Genomic DNA, 23,446 nt, shown 5'->3' on the forward strand with positions numbered 1-23,446 from the left:
GGGAGGGCTCCTCTTCCCTCTCAATATTCCCTAGCAACTCTGTCCGCAGGGAAATGATTACTGGCCATTAGGAGGGCAGTAAAAAGCCAGAACAACAACAGACGAGATTTCTTCTCTAAAAACAACCTTAAAATAAACCAAATTATCAGCAACCCCAGAGTTGATGTTCATTAATGGTGTGCTTTAAAGTGTATAATTTCCAAAAATAATGAAACGTGATTTAGAAGTTGCCATCTCATTTTGTTCTTATAGCATTTCCACTGAAATGTACAATCACAGCTTAAAGCTCAGATGACTGAATACAGGGGCAGCATCATTCAGGGCCTACCTAGAGAGTCAGACCTCAGGTGAGTCCAGCGAGCCTTCCCTGTTCATGAAGATCATGCATTATGTGTCTAGATTTAAGACGTGGTAAGGCATCTTCTATTCATAGAAGAGATATTGGGTTTTGTTTTTAACACTGAAGTAACTACATTAAGGGTTTTTGGCTGCCAACTTAAGAGCTTTAAAACCAAACTAAAATGAATTTTGAGAGAACCACCTACTTGTCCTCCATTGATGACAACATCAGGATCAATGACATTCCCAAGAGACTTGGACATCTTTTCTCCCTTTTCTCCAAGGGTAAACCCATGAACCACCACTGTCCTAGGAAGGCAAATCAGCTGTTATAATAACCTTTTTGAGGGTGACTTATAGCTTTAAAAGAATACATCAGTTTAACACAAATGTAGGATTTTCCTTGATTACGTATAAAAGCTTTTCTTCAAAGTCTAATTTCAGCAGCTTATTTATCATAAGTGTTAAATAGTAAGCGCTCTACTTACACAGAAACATTTTTGATGTTTATATTCACTAAACGTGTATTTCCTGATCATCTAGTATGTACCAGTTTTGATCATTAAAGCTAGCCAGGAAAAAGTATGTCTTAAAAAGAGCAGATTATCATCTCGAACTATCATCAAAAAGACAATTCAAAAGAAAAATACCTGCTGTTCTATTGGTTTATAAAAGCAGGTTATACAAGAAACCAACATTTAACGTGTTCTGGAATGGGTTTTTATTGTAAGACAGCAACAATCTTAAGCCCTTGAAGAATCTTTCTGATTAGAACCTCTATCCACATACTTGCATAAGGAAAAGCAATTATAACTAAGGATGCCTAATTTATAAACTTCACTAATGGAATGTTTCAGCTTAGTAGCTGCTTCTGGATATTACAAATGTGAGGATATTTGAGCCCAAACTGTCTTCAGTCGACCGAGAATGCCCTTGTCTACACCCGTCCAAGTAGAGTCTGACCCCTTTGAAGACCTAGCTCCCAGAAGGTTCCCCCCTCGTCTGTGCTGTTTCCCTTTCTAGGAGTTATGACCTGTACCAGTGACCAGACTTCTCCGTAGTGTTACCTCCTTCCTTTCTCCCTCTCTACTTCAAACTCTCATTTCTCTCGAGATGGGACACTGTGAGCTAGTAAAAGGTGTGTCTGACCATATATACATTATTATGCACAGGGCTTCCCACACTGGCAATACCCAGCAGAGGTGCTCAAAGTGTGCCCACAGGCTCAGCTCAGGCATGACACTTACTTGAAGGGGGCTTGCGTCCTCGCTGCCACACTCGTTAGTAAGGAAGACTGAAACCAACCACCAAGCTGGTCTTTTCCTTCCAGGTACAAATCTGCTCTTTGGTCCGTACCTCAAATAAGTATTAACAAGTACAGAAATGTAATTAAAATAGGAAAACAAAAATGAATATCAAATTATTGAAAGGATAAACTAATTACATTATTTATTTCATGTGCCATGCTATACCCAATGTCTAGATTGCGTTTACTGGAGCTATTAACCTCACTGCCCATTTATTGATCAAGGTAAAGAAAATAAACCTTGTTGTATGAACTTCCAAACCATAAGTAATTAATAATACTATTTAAATTAGGGATTGAATCATAACTACCAATATCAATATTGCCAGTTAAATATTTTATGAAAACTACTGTTTTTATTAATTTAAAAAATATTTGCTGAGGATCCAAATAATTTTATATGTTATTTCACTTGATTTGCATAATAACTCTATAAGGTAGGTATTATCATCATCCCCATTTTACAGATGAGGAGGGTGAGACCCTGAGAGGTTTCATTGCTTGTCCAAGGTCATACGGACAAGAAGAGCAGTAGATAAGGGTTCTGAATCTAGACCATCTGGAGGGCACTTGCCGAACCAAGAAACTAAATCAGCCCTGCTGGTGTGGGGCTCAGTGGCTGAGCGTCGCCAGTGGGGCGTGCAGGAGGCAGCCAGTCGATGTTCTCTCTCATCGATGTTTCTCTCTCTCTGCCCCTCTCCCTCCCCTCTCTCTATGAAATAAAAAAAAAAATTTTTTTAAGAAATTAAGAAAAAAAGAGTGTTTGTAAAGGATAATTTATCAATTTCTAGTTTGACAATGGCCCGGTCAAAGATGGAACAACTATAAAAAAGCCGTATGAGCCAGGGGTTGGGGTAGGAGGTGAGGGGCAGGGTGTGGGGTGAATGGCAGAGCACAGGACTGTTAGGGCAGTGAATGATCCTATAATGATGGACACATGTCATTTTACATTTGTTCAAACCCACAGAATCTACATCACCAAAAGTAACGCTAATGTCAACCGTGGACTCTGGGTGATGGTAGGTTCACCCACTGTAACACATGTCCCATCCGCTGGGGGATGTTGATGTGACAGGGAGGAAATAAATGGTTTGCTAACCAGGTGCATTTTTAACCACAAATTTCATTTAATAAAGTATCTCTGCCACGAATGTTTGGTTAAGAACATCATGAACTAAAAACAGATGAACTAAACGCTATCAGCACCACGGACAGCGGCACAGAGGGTCTCAAGGACCAATTCCATGCTCTTAACCCAGTCATGGCTCCAAGTATAACCTGGACAGGCAGCACTTAGCAATGTAAAAGCACTTCAGAAATTAAAAAGCAACAATGCTAGCAGCAGCAATTCTCACCAAGGCCGGAGCAGGTAATGGACTCTGAAATACACTGTATAAGCACTATCAGGAGTAGTGCTGAAATTCAAGATGCTGCCCTCGATGTAGTAGTAGGTACTCTTCTTCCTCTTTATATTATGACACTACTTAACCTACCTACCTTATGTAGTGTTATTTGCCTACATTTTCAATATAATTTAGGAAAACAAAGTACCTAAATTTGCAATATTTTCTCCTAAATACAGTGGGAGAAACTTATGAAATAATAATTCTGAAAATTACTACATAAAAAATTTTAAAGACTTTATTAATATAACATATTTGGACATTTTATTATGTACATTTTAGCTACAATATAGAGTAAACATGAATTTACATGCATTTTGTTTTTCAAATTTCATAAGCAGAAAGAAAGCAAGGCCCAAATGAAGGAATGTTTACCTACTGGGAAGCATACTGCTGTCCTCCCAATCGTGAGGTCCAGAACCAGAAGTACACCCTCGGTAAAACCCGAGGACAGTCCCTCTCCATCCCTCTAACAACAGCCTCTGCACAGAAGAGCTTTCCCATGGTGCCTCACTCCAGAGAGCAAACAGGATCCTGGGGCTGAAGCTGGCCCTTCGGAGCAGGGCCAGGACCTGCCACAGCTCCCCTGGCACCTCAGCCCCGTCTCTGCCCTCACAGTGGTGGCCTGCCACATGCTTCCTTTTATCCTAACTTCCCACTCAGTATCCTCAAGGACATGTCTTCCCCAGACTCTGAACACACCCTCTAATGTGCGCCTGCTCCTACTGCTCCTAGTTCCTGCCCGATCGCTCCTCTCCCTTTAGCCATGAGTCACAGACTAGTTGTTTGTATGGGGGTGGGGGAGGCCAGGTACTAGTCCTCCAGCCTGACTCTAGGTTATGTGACCATCACCTAGTTTGCCTCTAATTCAATCTCATTCCCTTTTCTGGGAAATGATAGACCATTTTAGTGATGTCCACACTTTGTTTAATAAAATCAGGTGCCTTGGGTTTGGCAGGTGGGCCAAGGAGGCTGAAAGGAGAAATAAAATTCCCATTTTTATCCATCTTATGTATTGTGGTTCTGTATAAAATTTCATTTGGAAAAACAAAAAGGAGTTTACAAATCTTTAGGTTAAATGGTCTCCAAGGGCCCTTCCAGATCTGAAATTACATTAGAGCAGATATTCCAAATAAAGCTAAAAGAGTTCTTGGATACAGATTTATTCTAAGTAACATTTATATATTCTCAACTGCCTGACTGGTATATAAACTATTATTTAAAATTACCTGGAAGAACATAAGCCCATGAAGTCCCACTATCAAACCAGATGTCCAGAATGTCCTGACCCGGCACGTACTCCAAGGCATCGGGACCACCAGCCTGGTAAGATCATGTGAAAGCATTTCAGTTACACTAAAAATGTACACCATAAACACTCAAAAAAGTCTAAAGAAAATGAAATGCTTATAACCATAAAACTCACATTTTAAAATAAAAATTTAAACATTTAAAGATATTTCAGAGTTATGTATAACTGACTCATTTGTATGTAAAAATAGCTATGGCCGCTTCATTTACATATTTATTAATGTAAATATATGCTGTTTTTAATTTTGCTTTTGTTTTTATTTTCTTGAACTTCTCTTCCATACTGGATTTTTGGTGTGTGATGCAGTCACTTCTAATTAGGATCCTATGAAGTCCTGATGGACCGTGTTAGGCGCTGTCCTCACAATTACAGCTACTTCAGCATCAGTTAAGACTCTGACTCTCAAGGAGATAACATATAACCCTCACCCTCTACTGCTCTATTAGATACCAAGCTTCTCTAGCTAAACAGAAACGTCTACTCCCAAACTGCACTGGCTTCTCATTTACAGTAAATAAATCCTTCACCTTTACATGATGATGCACCTACGTCTTTAACTCCCAACAATCTCTTCTACAGACATGAGGTCACGCAATACACACAATGGCTGTGAAGTAACAAGAGCGAGGTACCTGAGATAAGACTTCTTTAGGAAGGAGCTGTTCAGGGGGGAGAGTCCACCAGATATCGCTGCCATGCTGTTCCACCAGCTTAACAATGTGCTCAATGGTCTGGCTATTTTAGGAGGGCAAGACAGAATTGTTCAATTAACTATTGTGATTAATACCAAACATTTTAAAATTAAGAAAATAGTAATATTGCCCAGCCAGTGTGGCTCAGTGGTTGAGCATCAACCCATGTACCAAGAGGTCACCAGTTCGATTCCCAGTCAGGGCACATGCCCAGGTTGTGGGCCTGATCCCCAGTGGGGGGCATGCAGGAGGCAGCCAATCGATGTTCTTTCTCATTGATGCTTCTATTTCTCTCTCCTTCTCCATTCCTCTCTCTCTAAAGTCAAAAAATATTTTAAAACATTTCCTAGCTGCAAGATATCTTCCCCCAAATTTGAGTGGTATTCTCTTCAATTATTTGCTTACTCAGCTGTTGCTGTCATCTTAAATTCAATATAAATAATATCAATATATCTCAAAAACAAAATTAAACCATATGCATCCCTTACAAGAAAAATAACACTTCTCCTATTTCAATTCTCATTTCCCTATTTCTATTCATCTATTTTCTATCCAAGTACCTATGTTCAAAACCTCTTAATTATCGCCATTTCTGCCTGAAATAAAGCAACACAATCTCACAGTTCTACCTTTGAAATAGTACTCGAACTTGTTCCTGATCTCACTAGTTGCATGAGTCCAACCTCACTGCCTCAGGTCTAGATCGAGGCAGTGGTCTGACTTTTCCCCAGTTCCCAGCCCTTGAATTCCACGACCTATCTCTGAGAGAACTGCATTCCTGAAATGGCTTTTATCACACCAACCCCTTCTCAGAACCTTCCAGTGCCCCGTCACTCACAGGACAGCCAAGTCCACGTGCACGGGACACTGCCATGCTAGAACACGCCCTCGGCGACAGATATCCAGGCTCCTATCCTGACTCTGCCACTTTGCATACACAGACCGCGCTCAAGTACTGACTTCTCTACGTCCTGGCTGTCCCCTCTGCTGCGAGTAATAAAATTTGTTCCCAACTATTTATTGAGCACCTCCAATATCTTGGACAGTGTTATAAGCACTGGAGTCAAAGCAGTTAACAAGGCTGATAAGATGCCCGCCCCAGTGAACTTACATTTCAGTGATCCTACATACTTCCCTTAAAATGACTGCAAACTAAATGAGATGAGTCATGTAAAACTTAGCACAGTGTTCAACACACAACAGAAAGTCACTAAATACACATCAAATGAATACTGAAAGTGACCATATCTTTGGAAAGATACAGAGTTATAAATTATTTGAAAATTAACTTGGGGGAAAATTTATACTAAATTTTCTCACAGGAACAACATATTCCTAATTTATTATCACAGCTTTATGGACTTTACAACTTCCTCTAGCTGCTTTCCACTGAGTCACAGTATAAATAATGGTCGAGAGCACGGATCCTGGACCCAGACAGCTTTGGTTTAATGCCTGGCTCTACACTTTCTAGTTATGTGACCCTGGGCATAGCACTTAATGTTTCTGTACTTTGGTTTGTGAAATGCAAATGATAACAGTACCATTAAGCAAGCTATTACAGATATTAATCAAGCTTATATATAAAATGCCTGGAATAATGTCTGGTACCCACTAGTAAGAATTATAAGAGAATTTGCTATTATTCAAACTGATTCTCTGAAGTCAAATTGGTTAATTCTGTTAACCAATTACCAAAACACATATTCATATTAATATTTAGATTAAAATACACATACTAAAACCAACTTTTCTGTTATCCTCCTTTCTACCACAGTCCATCAACGCAAGTAACTAAGAATTAACTGTAGGTCCATGAGAGTCAGTGGAAATGAAAGTGCAGTGGGTAGGAAAATGCTCTAAGTTCTTATTCTGGATCTGCTGCTGATGAATCAGGACTGTGTAGGGCAAATTGTTTAACCTCTCTGGGTCTGCTAATTCACAGATAGATGAAGTATTTATTTTTAAAAATGTGGGAAGCAAAAATTAAATGGATAGTATAAATTAAATACCTTACAATAGCAAAATATCACTAAGAAGCAAAATATGCTATGGACTGAGAAGTGTAATGCTGCCAGCATCTATTTTGAAGAAATTATAAAAAACAAATAGTGTTAGAACGGGCACAAGTCCATATATCTAATACAGTCACACATTGTAGATGGACTTTAACAGCAAAGATAAACTTTTGTGATGAGACCATAAAATCTCTGTGCAATAACTAATTATATGACAATATTTAGTTACTTATTACTATCTTACGTAGTTTGCACAGAACATTTTATCAGTTAAGAAAATATGAATATATTATAATAAAAATCTGAATAGACCTATAAAAGAGATGCTAGCAAAGTACATTTATACATACACAAGTACATTAGACCTGCTATAAAAATGAGTTGCAATTTTAGGTAAACAGTAAAATAAAATAGAAAACTAGTCTTAAATGTGTTGGAAGTACACAAATAAAAAAATAATACAAAAGTGAAAGCAAATGGTTCAAATTTCACATTCACTTAGAAAATAAAGTAGAAATGTTGGTATTATTATTATGAATAAAAATAAACATTTATGTGTCCACCACACACTATACTTGTCAAAATGCCTTTTAAGCACCTTCTAATTGGATTCACAGAAAAACGTATTTTCTGTTCTGTCCCTCCAGGTTCCTTAGCAGTACTGAAGCCTAAGCAAGTACCACAGTGAAAGCCAGGCCTTGAAATCATGTCTCCTAAATCATGGTTCAAACGTTTTTACTTCGTCATTCAGCCTAACACATCTGTAAAGACCAGCACTGTCAAGTGAACTCATACTCCTCGTCTCTCGGGTATGCTAAGCAAAGGCACAGAGACTCCTAGTAGCCAAGCATAAAGGAACCGTGAACCCGAGGTGAAGGCGGGGCACCGGGGAGTCTGAGACTGGTGTTGACAGAGCAGGCACCAAGTCCAAGGACCAGATTTCACCTCCGACTTTGAGACTGACAGGAACACAGCACATTCTTTTCCTGAGTGTCAGTTCCTGTGAACACGGGTAAAGCTGTGAGAAGAGAGACTATGGAAACATTCTCACTGTAAAAAGAGAGAGTCCTAATATCTTAGTAACTTACAACTATAGATGATACTTACATATCCATTTTAGAATGCCAAAGGCAACTCTAGTGAGACTGAGTTCTTTTTCTCTATTCTGAGATAGCAGATAATTCAATGAAGATTTAATAGTGTAAGTATTACTGAACTAGACTCAAGTGTCTTACTGAGTCTATAACTAAAAATACCAAACAACAAAGAAAGACTCATTTTGCAGTTGGGCATGTTATTAAGGCAACTGTAAGGCCAAGTTTAGTGGACCCCCTTTAGTTGAACTAAAATTCATGTTTTAATTGTTACATTTTCTCAGTTCTATTTTGAAACCTAAGGCAACTACATTACTTACACTTTTAAAACAAAAATAAATTAAAGATAATTCTGGAGTTAGAGGATAAAAACTGAACAAAATGCAGATTTCCGAGACAAAAACATCCTCACATTCTAAGCACATCAAAATGTAAGTGCACAGAATTGGTATCACAAAATGCAAGTTTTCTCTCCACTTATACTCTGGTGGTCTGGATAATCCTAAACACTCTGGCAGAGAGTTTTAGGAACAAAACTTGCAATGAAAATAAACACATGCAAACAACCTATAAGCTTGAGGTTGGCTGGATTGCAAAATAAACTGAATTTACGTTCAAACAAAACCTGAAAAGATCATTTGAAAAAACAATACAAGAAAAGGCTGCACAAAGTACTCAGAAGATACTCAGTGTGGCCCTGGCCGGTTTGGCTCAGTGGTAGAGCGTTGGCCCGCGGACCAGTGAGTCTCAGGTTCAGCTCCCGACAAGGGCACATACCTTGGCTGCAGTTTGTCTTCAGCCCTGGTCGGGTCATGTGGGAGGCAGCCAGTCGATGTGTCCCTCTCACATCGATGTTTCTCTCTCTCTCTCCCACTCTAACTGATGATAAATGGAAAAAAACCCTCTGGTGAGGATTAAAAAAAAAGATACTCAGTATAGTTCTGTAGCTAAAACCTAGAAATAGCCAAATGCTGGATGGGCTAAAAGTATTTGATTTTCATACACAGGGAACTACACAACCACTTTTAATGATTGCAAATTCATTCTTCTGAAATTTATTTACGTTATCTCTTTTTTATATCACTATGCTTTTTATAAACAACTGTATTAGACCTCCTTACATATATATTGTTGCACAAGACATCAGTCCTCTCATGTCCCTCAGATAAATACTTTAGAAGTGTAATTTTTATAACAACACTGAGAACATGCTTTAATGAATTTTTAAACAATGAAATGTGGGGGCATTTCTTCTTTTTTAAAGGGAAAGGTCAATACATTTAATTACAATAAAGTTAATAACTTTTGGGTGAAAAATAAACATAACAATTAAAAGACATAAGCCACAAATTAGAAGCTATTTCTTAAAATAATTAGTATTGATAGGCATGTCTTAGTGATAGTAAACATTCTTCAGAAAAATAAATATAAGGGTCAAAATTTATCTTTCAAAACTTAAGAATTTTCCCATTTTGTTAATAATATCATATATTTAACACAGTTAACTTATAACCTAAAGATCAGTGTAAATTACTGTTGACAAGAGTGGGTGGAACCACTTATCAGTACCTAACCTATATGCTTCCATTTTAATGCTGTATTTCATAAAGCGATAAGTGTGTCATAAAACTTTGCACTTTACCCAAGAGCCTTATCTAAACACATACGCTCCAAGTTCCTTCTTAGGTTTCAATCATCGAAAATGCCCCAGGTAGTATGAGCAACTAGAACACCAACCAATCACCCTGGACTTTGCTATCAGCTGGGCTAGAGCTTATTTAGCGTGTTACTGGAAATGAGGCTGCATAGGACTGCTGGGTAAGGAAGAGACTGCTGCTCTGTCCCAGGGTTTCCTGGGTCTTGCCTGCATAGAGGGCTGTAAGACCCATTCTTCTTCTTTAAGTTACCAGAATAAGGTAAGAGGCTTAAATGTTTCATATTTATTTACTAAATTTAATTCTAGAATACAATGAAATTTGAGAAAGATACTATTTTTGACATAATGCTATATTCGTGTTTGAAAGGTGACAGAAAACAATTTTGATAAACTTTTCTTTTTTTATCCTCACCCGAGGACATTTTTTGTTCAGATAGAGTGGGAGGGAGAGCGAGAGAGAGAGAAAGAGAGAGAGAAAGAGAAACATCAACGTGAAAGGGACACATCGAGTGGCTGCCACCTGCACGACCAACCAGGGCTGGGGACAAACTGCAACGGAGGTACGTGCCCTTAGTGGGAACCGAACCCGCATCTCTCTGGACTGCAGGCCAACGCTCTAACCACTGAGAAAACCGGCCAGGGTGAAACTTTTCTTTATTTTATATACATTATAAAATTTTTTTTTTTTTTTTTTACCAAAAGATCATTAACATGAGCAAAAATTCGAGGTAGCCAAAGCTTGCACTCAAATTAAACTAGACATTCCTTGCCTATTTCTAGGAAATTTCTCATGGTTTCCAGAAATAATGAGCTAAATTCCTTAAATGCATATCTTAACTATTGCATTAATACTGTTAATTATAATCATCTGAAATGGTGAAAGAAATTTAACAACTTCTTTTCCTTCCTAGGTAACAAATGTTTCTATACTTTATTTTTTAATGCTAAAATGTATTTATTTTGTCTTTATTAACTAGGAATAGATTTCCACCTAAATTATAATGGCATTAGATTACAGATTCAGAAAATGACTGATAATGTTAAAGACAGAAATGGAATAATTTGAGAAAATACATATATGAATATAAAGTGTGGATGAAACCATTAATTCAAATCAAAATTAAACATCTGAGTTTCAAATATGCCAGTTGCTAAATTTATTTAGAATCTGAATTCATGAAGATTTTCTTCTGTGAAATAAGTATACTTAAGAGATTATTTATAGACTTTCATGAAAGAAAAGGTGAAGGATAGATGTAATGGAGTCATCAAGTGTAACAGCAACTCCATGTGGACTGTGTACCAATTTCCAGTGGAGATGCTGTTACTTTTGATGGTTACCAACTCGCTACAAAATAGAGGCATATCCAACAAAGACAGCAAATCATGGCCACTGTGATTACCATCTAAGTTAGGTTCCCTTGCTCATTCAACCTGCCACCTGCTAATCTGGAGTGGTCTGCCTCTTCCTTTGGTCTCTCCCTGTCCTCCGTGTATGGGGCCCAGCTGTGAACTAACAACTGGTGTACAGGAAAATGACCTATGAATTGACAGACAGTATGGCTAAGTGTGTCTGTCATTTCTGTAGGCCAATGTTCTGTATATCTCCACTACTTCAAAACGAGAAACAACGAAGACCACGTGAGCACTGCAAGAATCTATAACACAACCATGTAAATGTATTGACTATAAATAAAACATAAATGGTACCTAATGAATATCTGCTTGTGTTTTTCTGATGAAGCGCACACTTATTTCACCCAGCTTACTGATCGATCAACCTATGCACCACCTCACTGCCATGACTGAATAATGATCACATATACCAGTTTGCTCTACTTACTAATATATACATATGCTCTACCCCCATCAATTCAACGACATTCCCTAAAAAACTTGTTCTGTCCCTGGCTGGGTGGCTCAGTTGGTTGGAGTGCCATCTGGTACACCAAAAGGTTGTGGGTTTGATTTCCGGTCATGGCACATACCTAGGTTGCTGGTTCAGTCCCCAGTCAGGGCATGTAAGGGAGGCAACTGATCGATGTCTCTTACATCGATGTCTCTCTCTCTCCTATTTCTGAAGAAAATACAACTCATTTTTAAATGTTGAAAATATTTAGAAAGTTCTACCTGTTGATCAAGAATTCATCTTTTGTCTTATGATGGAACACAGGAATTGGAACACCCCACACTCTTTGCCTTGATATACACCAATAGGGCCGCCTGTCCATCATTTCAACCATGGCATTCAGGGCTGATCCAGGAATAAATTTCACTTTCTTTAACAGTTCCTGCAATTGATTCACAAATCAAGTCCAGTGAGAGAAAGCAGAACCAATTTTCCAGAACTGTCACTATTTATCCTAATATATTCCTTTACTTTTGATATTTATACTCATTTACATGCCCCCCGCTCATCCCCCAAAAAACTAAACTAAACACTACACATTTCAGAGCAAATAAGGCAAAGTTAAAACAGGGCCACAAAGAACCCAATAAATAACATCAAGAGCAGATATCACATTTGGAAGATGTGATAAAAGATTTTATACCAATTTCCAAGCACCCAAGATCAAAACAGTAAAAACAGGGTTAGTTGCAGTATTATAATTCATTGAACTACAGTTGAAATCAATTGAAACTTGAATTCAACCATTTCTTAAATGCGTAAGAAAAACTACTGTCAAACAAGGTTTGCAATATAACCTAATTTACATAGATTATGAGTTAAAACATAAAAGCACTTGCTCAAAATAACAGCTACTTCCTCTTTACTTACCACCTCTCACAACCCTCCCTCCTTCTACCCGCAGGAGCTGCAAATTTCTAGCATTTGATTTACTTTCATTTGTTAATTACCAAAAGATAAATTATAGAGCAAAAATGTTTGGTAATAAGCTCAAAAAAGGCCAAAATATGTTAACTTCATTTTAAAAATCTCTCTATCCAAGAATAAAAGCATTTTTAAATTTTCAGTTTCATGTTTAGTTTTCTCACTTACCAGAAACTCCCTTCCCCAAAGCCATTTGTAGCACCACCTACTGGCAGAATGGCAACATCTGCCATTCAATTTGATTGATACCCGGTTTAAAAGTCCAAGAAATGTGAATGCTAATGGATATTTGATTTTGTTAAAGAATAACTATTAATTTTTTTAAGGTGGTGATAATGGCATTGGAATTATGTTTTAAAGAGTCTTTATTGCCTTGGCCAGTTTGGCTCAGCAGTAAGAGCATCGGCCCTTGGACCTGAGGGTTGAGTTTGATTCCTGGTCAAGGGCACGTACCTGGGTTGCAGATCCAATCCCCAGCCCCGGTCAGAGTCATGCGAGAGGCAACCAATCGATGTGTCTCATATAGATGTTTCTGCCCACCCCCCTTCCTCCCACTCTATCTAAAAAATCAATGGAAAAATATCCTCAAATGAGGATTATAAATATAAATAGTCTTTATCTTTCAGAGTCGCATGCTGAAATATTTACGGAAGAAAGAATGCCTGGAATTTGCTTCAAAATAATCCAATGGGTAGAGAGGAAAAAGTGAGTGGTGGGAGGGGTGTGGGTGAACACAAAACTCGTCCTAAGTTGACTGCTGTTGAATGTGGGGGTTGAGACACAGCAGCACATCACTCCTCTATTTCTGCCAAGAGCGAATGAAAATTGTATAAAAGGCATTTTCTAAAAACGTGGCTTCAGCATACTGCATCAGACTACGATGTTCTGCATCCAAAAATCTGTGCAGAGCTGGAAGTTACAAACTTTAACATTTGCAAATAAGGGCTTCATAGAATGTCAAAAAAAAAAAAAAAAAAATCCCCAACCAATCATATCACAATTGTCCACTCAATACAAATACAGAAAATGTAAACTGCTGCGCGTAGCTTTGGAAATGGCCCCCAACTGCCAAGCCAACAAATGAACCAACAAAATGTAGCAACATGTTAGATGTGAGCTATGAAGCAAAATGTCTGTATGTCCAGCCCGGTTAACAAATACGTAGTTGAGCTCTTTCATTCAGCAGAATGGAGTTGTTTGTGAGACACATTAGTGAACGAAAGAGCTCAAGTACATGCTGATATTTAGAACATCTGTTAAACAAAGTTTTATTAACACAAAGCAACAACTTTTCAAATGGACTGAAATCTCCATCTTAAGAAAGCAAAGGGTTTTAGAAACCTTATGTGCCAGACTACTGTTTCAGAACCTTTATCTGCGTATTCCAGGAGGTAGGTGTTTTTACTGCCTTTACGTAGACGAGGAAACAGAGGTTCTGAGGTTAAACGACTTGCCAAACTCGGTTCTGTCCCAATTCTATGATACTTCCACTACACTGGGCAGGAAATCTGGGCAAGTCATTTAACCCCTTTCAGCCTGGCATTCCTCACATGTATGAATAATGAAAGAATGGAAATCCAAGGCCCTTCCAAATCTAAAATTCTACAATTTTATGAAACCAAATCATAGCAGCAACCCCTTCCACTCCCCAAACCCGCCCCAAACCTCGCGTGCAGCCCTTCCTCACCGAGAACACGAGAACCCGCCGCAGTAGGACGCCTTCCCTACCTTGGCTGCCGTCTTCAGCTCTGTGATATTTACAAACCACTGCTTGCTGGCACGAATAACCACTGGCTTCTTAGTCCTCCAGTCGTAGGGATAGCTGTGCACCAGTTTCTCCTCCAGCAACAAATTCTTGGAAGCCTGAAGCATCTTTATAACTTAAAATAAAATCAGTAACAATTTGCATTAGATACGATTTAAAAGTGCTATGAAAATCTGAATACTTCTCTAAGCTCCCAGGGAGTTCTAAATCTGGACCAATAGGTGCCAGAAAGAATCGCCACCTACCAGGTATCAAAGGCTCAATCTGCGAATCTCCTGGCAAAAAACGCAGGGACTGGGAAACTTTACTCAGAACCCAAATTATTCCATTCCCTTCACTTCAAAAGAAAGCAGAACAAGATACACTTAGAATTCTACATTTGAAATTCATAGTCATAATCTTTCATGTGTAGGTTCTTAAAATGGTGCCCATGTATTCCAGAAGAAACCAGGCATAGTGAGTTGACTTTTGTCCCCCAAAAAGATAAGCTTTAGTCCTAGCCCCTAGTACCTGTGAATGTGATCTTATTTAGAAACAGGGTCTTAGTAGATGTAATCAAGTTAAGATGAAGCCACACGGGATGAGAGCCCTGAATCCAATGACTAGTGTCCTTACAGGAGGCAAGGATGCACAATCACACAAGAGCAGAGAGGGCCATGTGGCAGTGGAGGCAGAGACTGGAGTAGCACAGCTGTGCACTACGGAATGGTTTAGATCCGGGGTCACCAGGAGCCACCAGAAACTAGAAGGCAAGAAAGGATTATTCCAAGATCTTTCAGAGGGAGCGCGCCCTGCCAACACCTTGATTTCGGACGTCTAATCTCCTTAACTGTGAAACAATAAACTTCTTGTTCAAAGCCACTAAATTGATGGTGATTTGTTACCGTGGCCCTGGGACACTAATGCTCCGGGTCTAATTAGCCTTGGTCTTTAGTGTGGGCAAAGAAAGGTTTTCACAGTACCTAGTCCCTGGATCCGTAATTCCAGAAAGGCAGAAGGGTAACCCAAGATTGGAGGAACCCCAAGATCAGAACACATAAACCCTGCTAGATGGGTTAGTGATTTACAAGGGTTACAAAGGGAGTGGAGAGTGTCTGACTCACAGTCAACATCTAGCCCCAAGCTTGATGTTAGCCTCCCACAAAACTAATACTGCTGATGATTATCTCTATATACTTTCCTAATATAACTTCAGTCTCTGTTGAGCGCCCTGACTTGCTTAAACACAGCAACTTCAAAGCAAGGGATGAAAAACTCCATTTAAAACCACGCAGCAGCCCGGACAAGCGTGGCTCAGTTGGTTGGGTGTCGTCCCATGCACCAAAAGGTTGCTGGTTTGACTCCTGGTCAAGGCATACGCCCGGATTATGGGCTCGATCCCTGGTGAGTTGTTCCTCTCTCTCCCTTTCCCTTCTTTTCTCTCTAAATATCAATAGAAAATATTAAAAAATAAAATAAAATGGCCCTGTCCGGTTTGGCTCAGTGGTAGAGCATCGGCCAGCAGACCAATGAGTCCCGGGTTCGATTCCAGCCAAGGGCACGTACCTCAGTTGCAGTCCATCCCTGGCCCTGGTGGGGGTCGTGTAGGAGGCAACCAATCAATGTATCTATCTCACATCGATATTTCTCTCTCTCTCCCTGAAGATAAATAGAAAAATATCCTTGGGTGAGGATTAAAAAAATAATAATAATAAAATGTGGCAAAATAAGATATAATTTTAGCTTTATCTTTATGATGAAAGTATAAGACGGGAGTATAAGTCAAGGTTACTGCTGGTTACTTCTCAGAAAACAGATGTATGATATCAACATACACGGTACTCACCCACATCCGTCCCCTCTTCAAGGACAGCCTTGTTTTGAAGTTCAGGACCTGCAGCATCTGTGAAAACTCCATCTTCATCCACTAAACAATCCTACAAAGTGTCATTTTGAACAATTCAAGTATCAGTACATTTTATCTTATAATGACAATATCTGGCGAGACAATATGTATAAAACATCTCAGTTAGTCTAGTCTTTCACGACCTTGAAATTTTGGGAACTTATTCGGTTACTAAGAAATATAAATTTAGCCCTGGCCGGTTTGGCTCAGCGGTTAGAGCGTCGGCCTGCGGTCCTGAGAGACCCGGGTTCGGTTCCCGTTAAGGGCACGTACCTCGGTTGCAATTTGTCCCCGGCCCTGGTTGGGTTGTGTGGGTGGCAGCCACTCGATGTGTCCCTTTCACATCGATGTTTCTCTCTCTGTCTCTGTTCCTCTCTCTCCCTCCCACTCTACCTGAACAAAAAAATGGAAAAATGTCCTCGGGTGAGGATAAAAAATAATAATAATAAAAAAAAAAAAAAAAAGTGTTAAAAAAAAGAAATATAAATTTATACCTTTATATCAATAAAGGCAAAATATCTTATTAAAGCAGAGACCTAAAGTTTAATAACAAAAAGTGAAATAAAATAAAAATTATGTTTAATTTGCTCTCTATTAATTTATAGATCTATGGCAACATACATACACAGTGATGACTTTGAGACTCCCTTTAAATGGAAAAACTTGCTAAGTAGTTGATCTGTGTAAAATTAACTGAGAGAGAACTTTTTAGTTAAAAAACAAAAAAAACAAACAAAAAAACCCCCTGTTCTTTTCAACTAGTAAAACTAGTAAAATCCACTTGCCATTTGTCAGGGACTGAATGCGATTTGTCTATGTGACTTCACACTTGAAAGGAAAAACTGCCCCGATTAAGCATACATGCTTCCATTTTAATTTTGTGCTGATGTTGTGTTAAGTCTAGCAAATCTTTCTCAATTAGTATGAATTAACGAAGCTTTGGTGTATTGCACAAACTTGAGCATTTCAATGATGATGATGATAAAAATGATTGTTCATTATCAAAAAATAAAGATGTTAGCTAGATTTATCACTCCGATTCCCCAAAAGCAGTAATTAAAAAGGAAAGAGGAGGACCAGTACCGTGGACAGGCTGTGTTGGGAGGCTACACTGTAATCTTCCATACCATGAGCAGGGGCTGTGTGAACCAATCCTGTTCCTTTGGTCATGGTCACATGCTTTGCAGGTAAAAGAGGAGAGACTTTATCAGGAATCAAAGGATGAGTACAAGTACCATTTTCCAAATCAACACCTGTGGGCAAAGAAAACCACAATTAATAATCATCTTGTAGCCCTGGCCAGTTTGGCTCAGCAGTTGGAGCATCAGCCCACAGACCAGAGTCGTGGGATCGAATCCAGTCAAGGGCACGTACTTCAGCTATAGTTTCATCCCTGGCCCTGGTTGGGGTCGTGCGGGAGGCAACTGATCGATGTCTCTCTCTTACATCGATACTTCTCTTTCTCTTTCTCTCTCTCTCCCCTCTGTCCCTCCCACTCTATCTGGGGGGAAAAAATCAGTGGAAAACTATCCTCAGGGGAGGATTAAAATAAAAAGAATCATCTTGTATGGCAACTCGTCTACTTCTTTAAGAGTAGCACCAGATCAGGGGAGAAGAGCAGACCCTGAAACAGACTGACCCCACACCTGGCTTCACCCTTCACTTGCTCTGGAAGCTCTAAATGATTAATGAGAAACAACATATTGTTTTCTGCAAAGAAAACCCACCCCACACGGATCATTCCATTTGAGCTGTTCGACATTCCTACTACGTTAGTAGTAAGCTTAGTTGTCACCAGCTTCTTTTGCCAGGGATGAGCAGCACACATTTTCCTCTGAAATGTGGTGGCTCAAAATGCAACCCAATATTCTCCGCACAGTCATAATTTGAAACAATTATGCAATCTAGAAAAATGATCTTAAATTTGCGTTTAATATTTTCAAAAACCTGTGAGAATGCATTCAGCTTCCATAACAAGAACTAACTTGTCTCTTACATTAATGTTTCTCTCTCTCTCTCTCTCTCTCCCCCCTCCCTCCTTTCCACTCTATAAAAATCTTCGGGTGAGGATTAACAACAAGTACATATACATATACATACATATATATATATACACACACACACACACACACACATATATGTATATATACACACACACACACACACACATATATATATATATTCACCTTCAGTGGAATCACTGTAAAATATATTCTAGAAAGGCAGAAACCATATCTGTTTTGATTCAGAATGAGCAATATTCAGCGAAGTACTTAATTCAAATGAACCCAATATTTTGATGACTATCTTGTCAGAATATCTATAAATCTTCACCTGAAAATGTTGAAATAACCTCAAATGTTGTTTTCAAAGCAGAAGCAACAGGTGTTACTTTGTCTGCCGCCAGTATGTATAGGTTTCCAGATTTTGAACATTTCACAACGGCATACCTAAAATAAAATTTTAGGATAAAATTACTAACAATGAGAAAAGAAAAACCACAGGTAACATTTAAAATGTTTTATATCGTTTCAGAAAAACTAACTTCAAAATAAAAAAAAAGCACTTCATCCCTTACATTTCTGTTTTATTTTCCAGAAAGCTAGAAATAAGATCTTAAAAGCCATATAAACATAGTAAAGTTATAACACCTTCACTTTTAAGAGGATAATGAGAATGAAATATATTCAAAATGATGCTAATGATGGAACTGATCTTATTTGTGGATAAAACAAAAAAGGCAATACTATACCTACTTTGCGTCTGGCATATAACAAACAGCCTGATTGGCTGGAATTGTCCAAGGCTGCGTGGTCCAGACTAAAAAACTAACAGGAGATGAACCATCTGTGAAAATAAAATTTCCAATGTGTTAGCAAATGTTTTAACTATTTAATAACTCTAAAGATAACTTTAATAAACTCAAGCAATGGTCTAGCTGGTGTGGCTCAGTGGTTGAGCATCGACCCATGTACCAAGAGGTCGCTGGTCTGATTCCCAATTGGGGCACATGCCCAGGTTGTGGGCACGATCCCCAGTGGGGGTATGCAGGAGGCGGCCAATCGATGTTCTCTCTCATCAATGTTTCTATCTCTCTCTCTCGAATCAATAAAGAAAACATTTTTTAAAAATAAATAAATCAATGAACTCAAGGAACGAATAAATCATACCAATAAGAGATGCCAACTTAGGAGCAGGTTTCAAGAGAGGGAATTTGACATATATTGAGCGACTGACATGCTCGGGATTATACTCCAGCTCCGCTTCAGCCAATGCAGTCCTAAGGTTTAAAATTATGAGACATAAATATTTGGAGCCTCACAAAATTTATCTTTTAATGAGTAAAAATGCATATATACCTCGATGAGGGAGACCAAAACACGGGTTTGTAAGATCGATAAATCAGGCCCTGTAAAGACAAAGATTAATATATGAAAGCTGGGATTCTGTAACAATCTAACATACTTGAAGAAAAAAAAATACTTCATTACCTTGTCATACATTTGGTAGAACATTCTCAACTGTTTGGCCTCATATTTTCCATCAAATGTATAGTAGCAATTATTCCAATCTGCCATAATTCCCCAACGAATAAATGCTGATTTCTGCTTCTCAATTGCTGCTTTAGCAAATGATCTAGCTGAACAAAATAAAGAAAAGAAAGCTTTGAAAAATCAGTAAATTTAAATTCTTAAACATGGTTTAGCATGTATCTCTCTAAATGCAGGTATTGTATACAGTTTAAAGTTTTGGTTTTTTTTTAATGTGTTTTTATTGATTATTTTAGAGAGGAAGGGAGAGATAGAACCATTGATGAGAGAAACATCAATTGGCTGCCTCCTGCACACCCCCTACTGGGGATCGAGCCCGCAACTTGGACATGTGCCCTGACCAGGAATTAAACCAGAGACCTCTCAGTCCATGGAAGGACCCTCAATCCACTGAGCCACACGGGCCAGACCTATAAAGTCTATCTAATAGGAAAGTTAAAGGTATTCAAACTCTAACATTAACTCGAATTTCAAAAGTTAAAATTTTATCATCTTCTGTATTTTCCAAACTTTGTACAATGACCTTACATTTAGGAAAAAATACAATGAAAAAATTATTCTTGCCCTGGCCGGTTTGGCTTAGCAGTTAGAGTGTCGGCCTGCAGTCCAGAGAGACCGGGGTTCAGTTCCCACTAAGGGCACGTATCTCGGTTGCAGTTTGTCCCCAGCCCTGGTTGGTCATGCAGGTGGCAGCCACTCAATGTGTTCCTTTCGCGTCGATGTTTCTCTCCCTCTCCTTCTCCCTCCCACTCTATCTGAACAAAAAATGGAAAAGTATCCTCGGGTGAGGATAAAAAAAAAAATTATTCTTCAAATTTCTGAATTTAAGAAAAGATCAGAGAATATATTTTATTATACAAAATAAAATCGGTACATCTAGTCAATGCCAATAAGTTTCATGAAGAAATAAATAATGTTCACAATCATGTCCAAATATACAATAGTTGAACGTATAGAAACATAAGATTCCTTGCTGACTCAATCTACTAAAGAGTCAAATAAGAGATTAATATAAAATATATTGTATTTTACGAATGGATAAAAAAGCTGTGGTACATATACACAATGGAGTACTATGCAGCGGTAAGAAAGAAAGATCTCTTATCCTTTGAGACGACATGGAGGGACCTGGAAAGTATTATCCTAAGTGAAAGAAGCCAAGCAGAAAAAGACAAATACCACATGATCTCACTTATATACGGAATATAATGAACATAACAGTCTGAGGAATACAGTAGACCCAGACACATGGAAGTAGGGCACAGACTGACATCCCTCAGAAGAGGGGATGGGGGGGTGGGGGGGTGGGGGGGTGGGAAGAGATAAACCACAGAACTTATATGCATGTATGCATGACCAATGGACATGGACAACTAAGCTGGGGACGGGGCGGAGGTGGGGTGGGGTGGGGGGTGCCAATGGGGTAAAAAGGTAAAATATCTGTAACAAAAAAATAAATAAAAATTCATATAAGAAAAAAATAAAAAATAAAAAAAATAAAATATATTGTATTTTAGAATCCACTTTTGTTTTATCACCTGAAATAGGTCAATAGCCTGAGCCAGGAAAATAAATAAATAACACTGATCAAAATAATAATTTCACAAAATATAGACTAAAGAACTGAAAAATGTACTTGGAAATGCTTACAAAGCTTTCCTTCAATCTCTGCACATAAGTTCTCACGAAGAGATATTTTTCTCACAATTGAAAAAAGTCTGAATTTTCTGTGACACAAAGTGATTTCCAACATATCTCATTATAACTACAAAAAAAAACAACACAGAAAAAACAAAATACAACAGGTCTCTCTGACAAAGCCCAGACTTTTCCAAAGAACTCGTGTTTACAAATATCATTTTAAACAGAAACAGACTGCTTACCTTTCTCTCTGATTTCCAACGCTGAAAGATTCTGAGCTTTTCCACCAAATTCTGATAATACTTTTATTTCAATGGGTAACCCATGACAATCCCAGCCTGGCACAAAATGTATTTTGGAACCTCTCATCATATGGTATCGATTGGCTATATCTTTCAAAATCTGCAAAGAAAATGCTAATCATTACCCATACATGAAGCATGTATCCAACAATTTGTATTATGTTGTTAATATTTTAAAACACAGAGAAAACTCAATTTTGAAAGGATTTATATAAAGTAACCTATTAAATATCCTAATTCAAGTGCTACAGAAATACTTAAGAAAAACAGATATTTGAAGTTATGCTTTTTTACCAGCTGATGTAAAATGTGCAATAATTAACAATCAAGCATCATAGTTTGTCCTCTGTGGAATGTGCAATATGTATAACACATCTCAAATGTTAAAAATGTTCAACACAGCCCTGGCTGGTTTGGCTCACTGGTTAGAGCATCAGCCCACAGACCAAAGAGTCGCGTGTTTGATTCCAGTCAAGTTCACGTACCTCAGTTGCAGGTTCTATCCCTGGCCCTGGTAGGGGTTGTGTGGGAGGCAACCAACCAATGCATTTCTCTCTGTCTCTCTCTCCCTCCTTCCCTTCCATTCTATCTGAAAAATCAATGGAAAAATATCCTTGGGTGAGGATAAAAAACTTTTTTTCCAATACGATTTACTTTTTAAGTACAATATATTTTTTAAGTAAAATATATATGTTACAATGCAATACTGCTCTAATAGCAGTATGGACCTGTTCAGTGACCAGATTCCTGGTTCTGAAAGCAGAAACAGGTGTCCAAGACCACACCCTCTCCCAATGTTTCTCCATAGCATTTATCACTATTGTCTTACCAGTTTGAGCGTCTGTAACATAATAGCATAAACTGGGCGGCTTAAACAGACATTTCTTTTTTTTTTTTTTTTTTTTTTTTATCCTCACCCGAGGACATTTTTCCATTTTTTGTTCAGGTAGAGTGGGAGGGAGAGAGAGGAACAGAGAGAGAGAGAAACATCGACGTGAAAGGAACACATTGAGCGGCTGCCACCTGCACGACCGACCAGGGCCGGGGACAAACTGCAACCGAGGTACGTGCCCTTAGCGGGAACCGAACCCGGGTCTCTCTGGACCGCGGGCCGACGCTCTAACCACTGAGCCAAACCGGCCAGGGCTTAAACAGACATTTCTTTCTCACAGTTCCGAAATCAGAGGAGTCCCAGATCAAGGAACTGGCAGAATAGGCATCTGCTGAGACCCTCTGTCAGATTCACAGCCCATAATCTTCTCGCTGTGACCTCACACGGCATAAGAGGACAAGGGAGCTCTCTGGGGTAGCTTTTAGTAAGGGCACTAACCTCACTGATGACCTAATCACGTCCCAAAGGCCCCATATCCAAAAACCATCCCATCAGGGATTAGGTTTCAACATATGAATTTGTAAGAAGAAACAAATTCAGTCTATAGCAACTCTAACATAGTTTATCTAGCTTATTGATTTATGTCTTCCATGAAGAAACAAATATTCAGTCTATAGCAACTCCAACATTTTATTTATCTTATGTCTTCCCTGACTAAGGCATATAAGCTCCAAAGGGTCAAGACTTAGCTTTATTTTGTTCATTGATATTATCAGTCTAGAACAACACCTGGCACTTAGTAGGTGCTCAATAGTT

General features: G+C 38.6%; 1 protein-coding gene across 2 annotated transcripts in view; it reads right to left on the reverse strand.

Moving 5' to 3' along the window:
* IARS2 (isoleucyl-tRNA synthetase 2, mitochondrial) overlaps positions 1-23,446 on the reverse strand; it is a 33,829-nt gene that overhangs the window by 8,085 nt on the left and 2,298 nt on the right. For both annotated transcript variants that reach the window (XM_036277741.1, XM_036277742.1), the window contains exons 3-16: positions 21,739-21,898; positions 19,796-19,944; positions 19,664-19,713; positions 19,475-19,584; positions 19,061-19,151; positions 18,639-18,754; positions 17,388-17,557; positions 16,245-16,335; positions 14,383-14,534; positions 11,952-12,112; positions 4,993-5,095; positions 4,278-4,371; positions 1,587-1,695; positions 546-648 (exon numbers count right to left, since the gene is read on the reverse strand). In XM_036277741.1, the coding sequence (XP_036133634.1) occupies positions 546-648; positions 1,587-1,695; positions 4,278-4,371; positions 4,993-5,095; positions 11,952-12,112; positions 14,383-14,534; positions 16,245-16,335; positions 17,388-17,557; positions 18,639-18,754; positions 19,061-19,151; positions 19,475-19,584; positions 19,664-19,713; positions 19,796-19,944; positions 21,739-21,898 (1,659 nt within the window). The remainder of the gene's footprint in view (positions 1-545; positions 649-1,586; positions 1,696-4,277; positions 4,372-4,992; positions 5,096-11,951; positions 12,113-14,382; positions 14,535-16,244; positions 16,336-17,387; positions 17,558-18,638; positions 18,755-19,060; positions 19,152-19,474; positions 19,585-19,663; positions 19,714-19,795; positions 19,945-21,738; positions 21,899-23,446) is intronic.

Source organism: Molossus molossus, unplaced genomic scaffold (genome assembly GCF_014108415.1).
Source record: "Molossus molossus isolate mMolMol1 unplaced genomic scaffold, mMolMol1.p scaffold_m16_p_23, whole genome shotgun sequence".
In the NCBI taxonomy this organism is placed as follows: domain Eukaryota; kingdom Metazoa; phylum Chordata; class Mammalia; order Chiroptera; family Molossidae; genus Molossus; species Molossus molossus.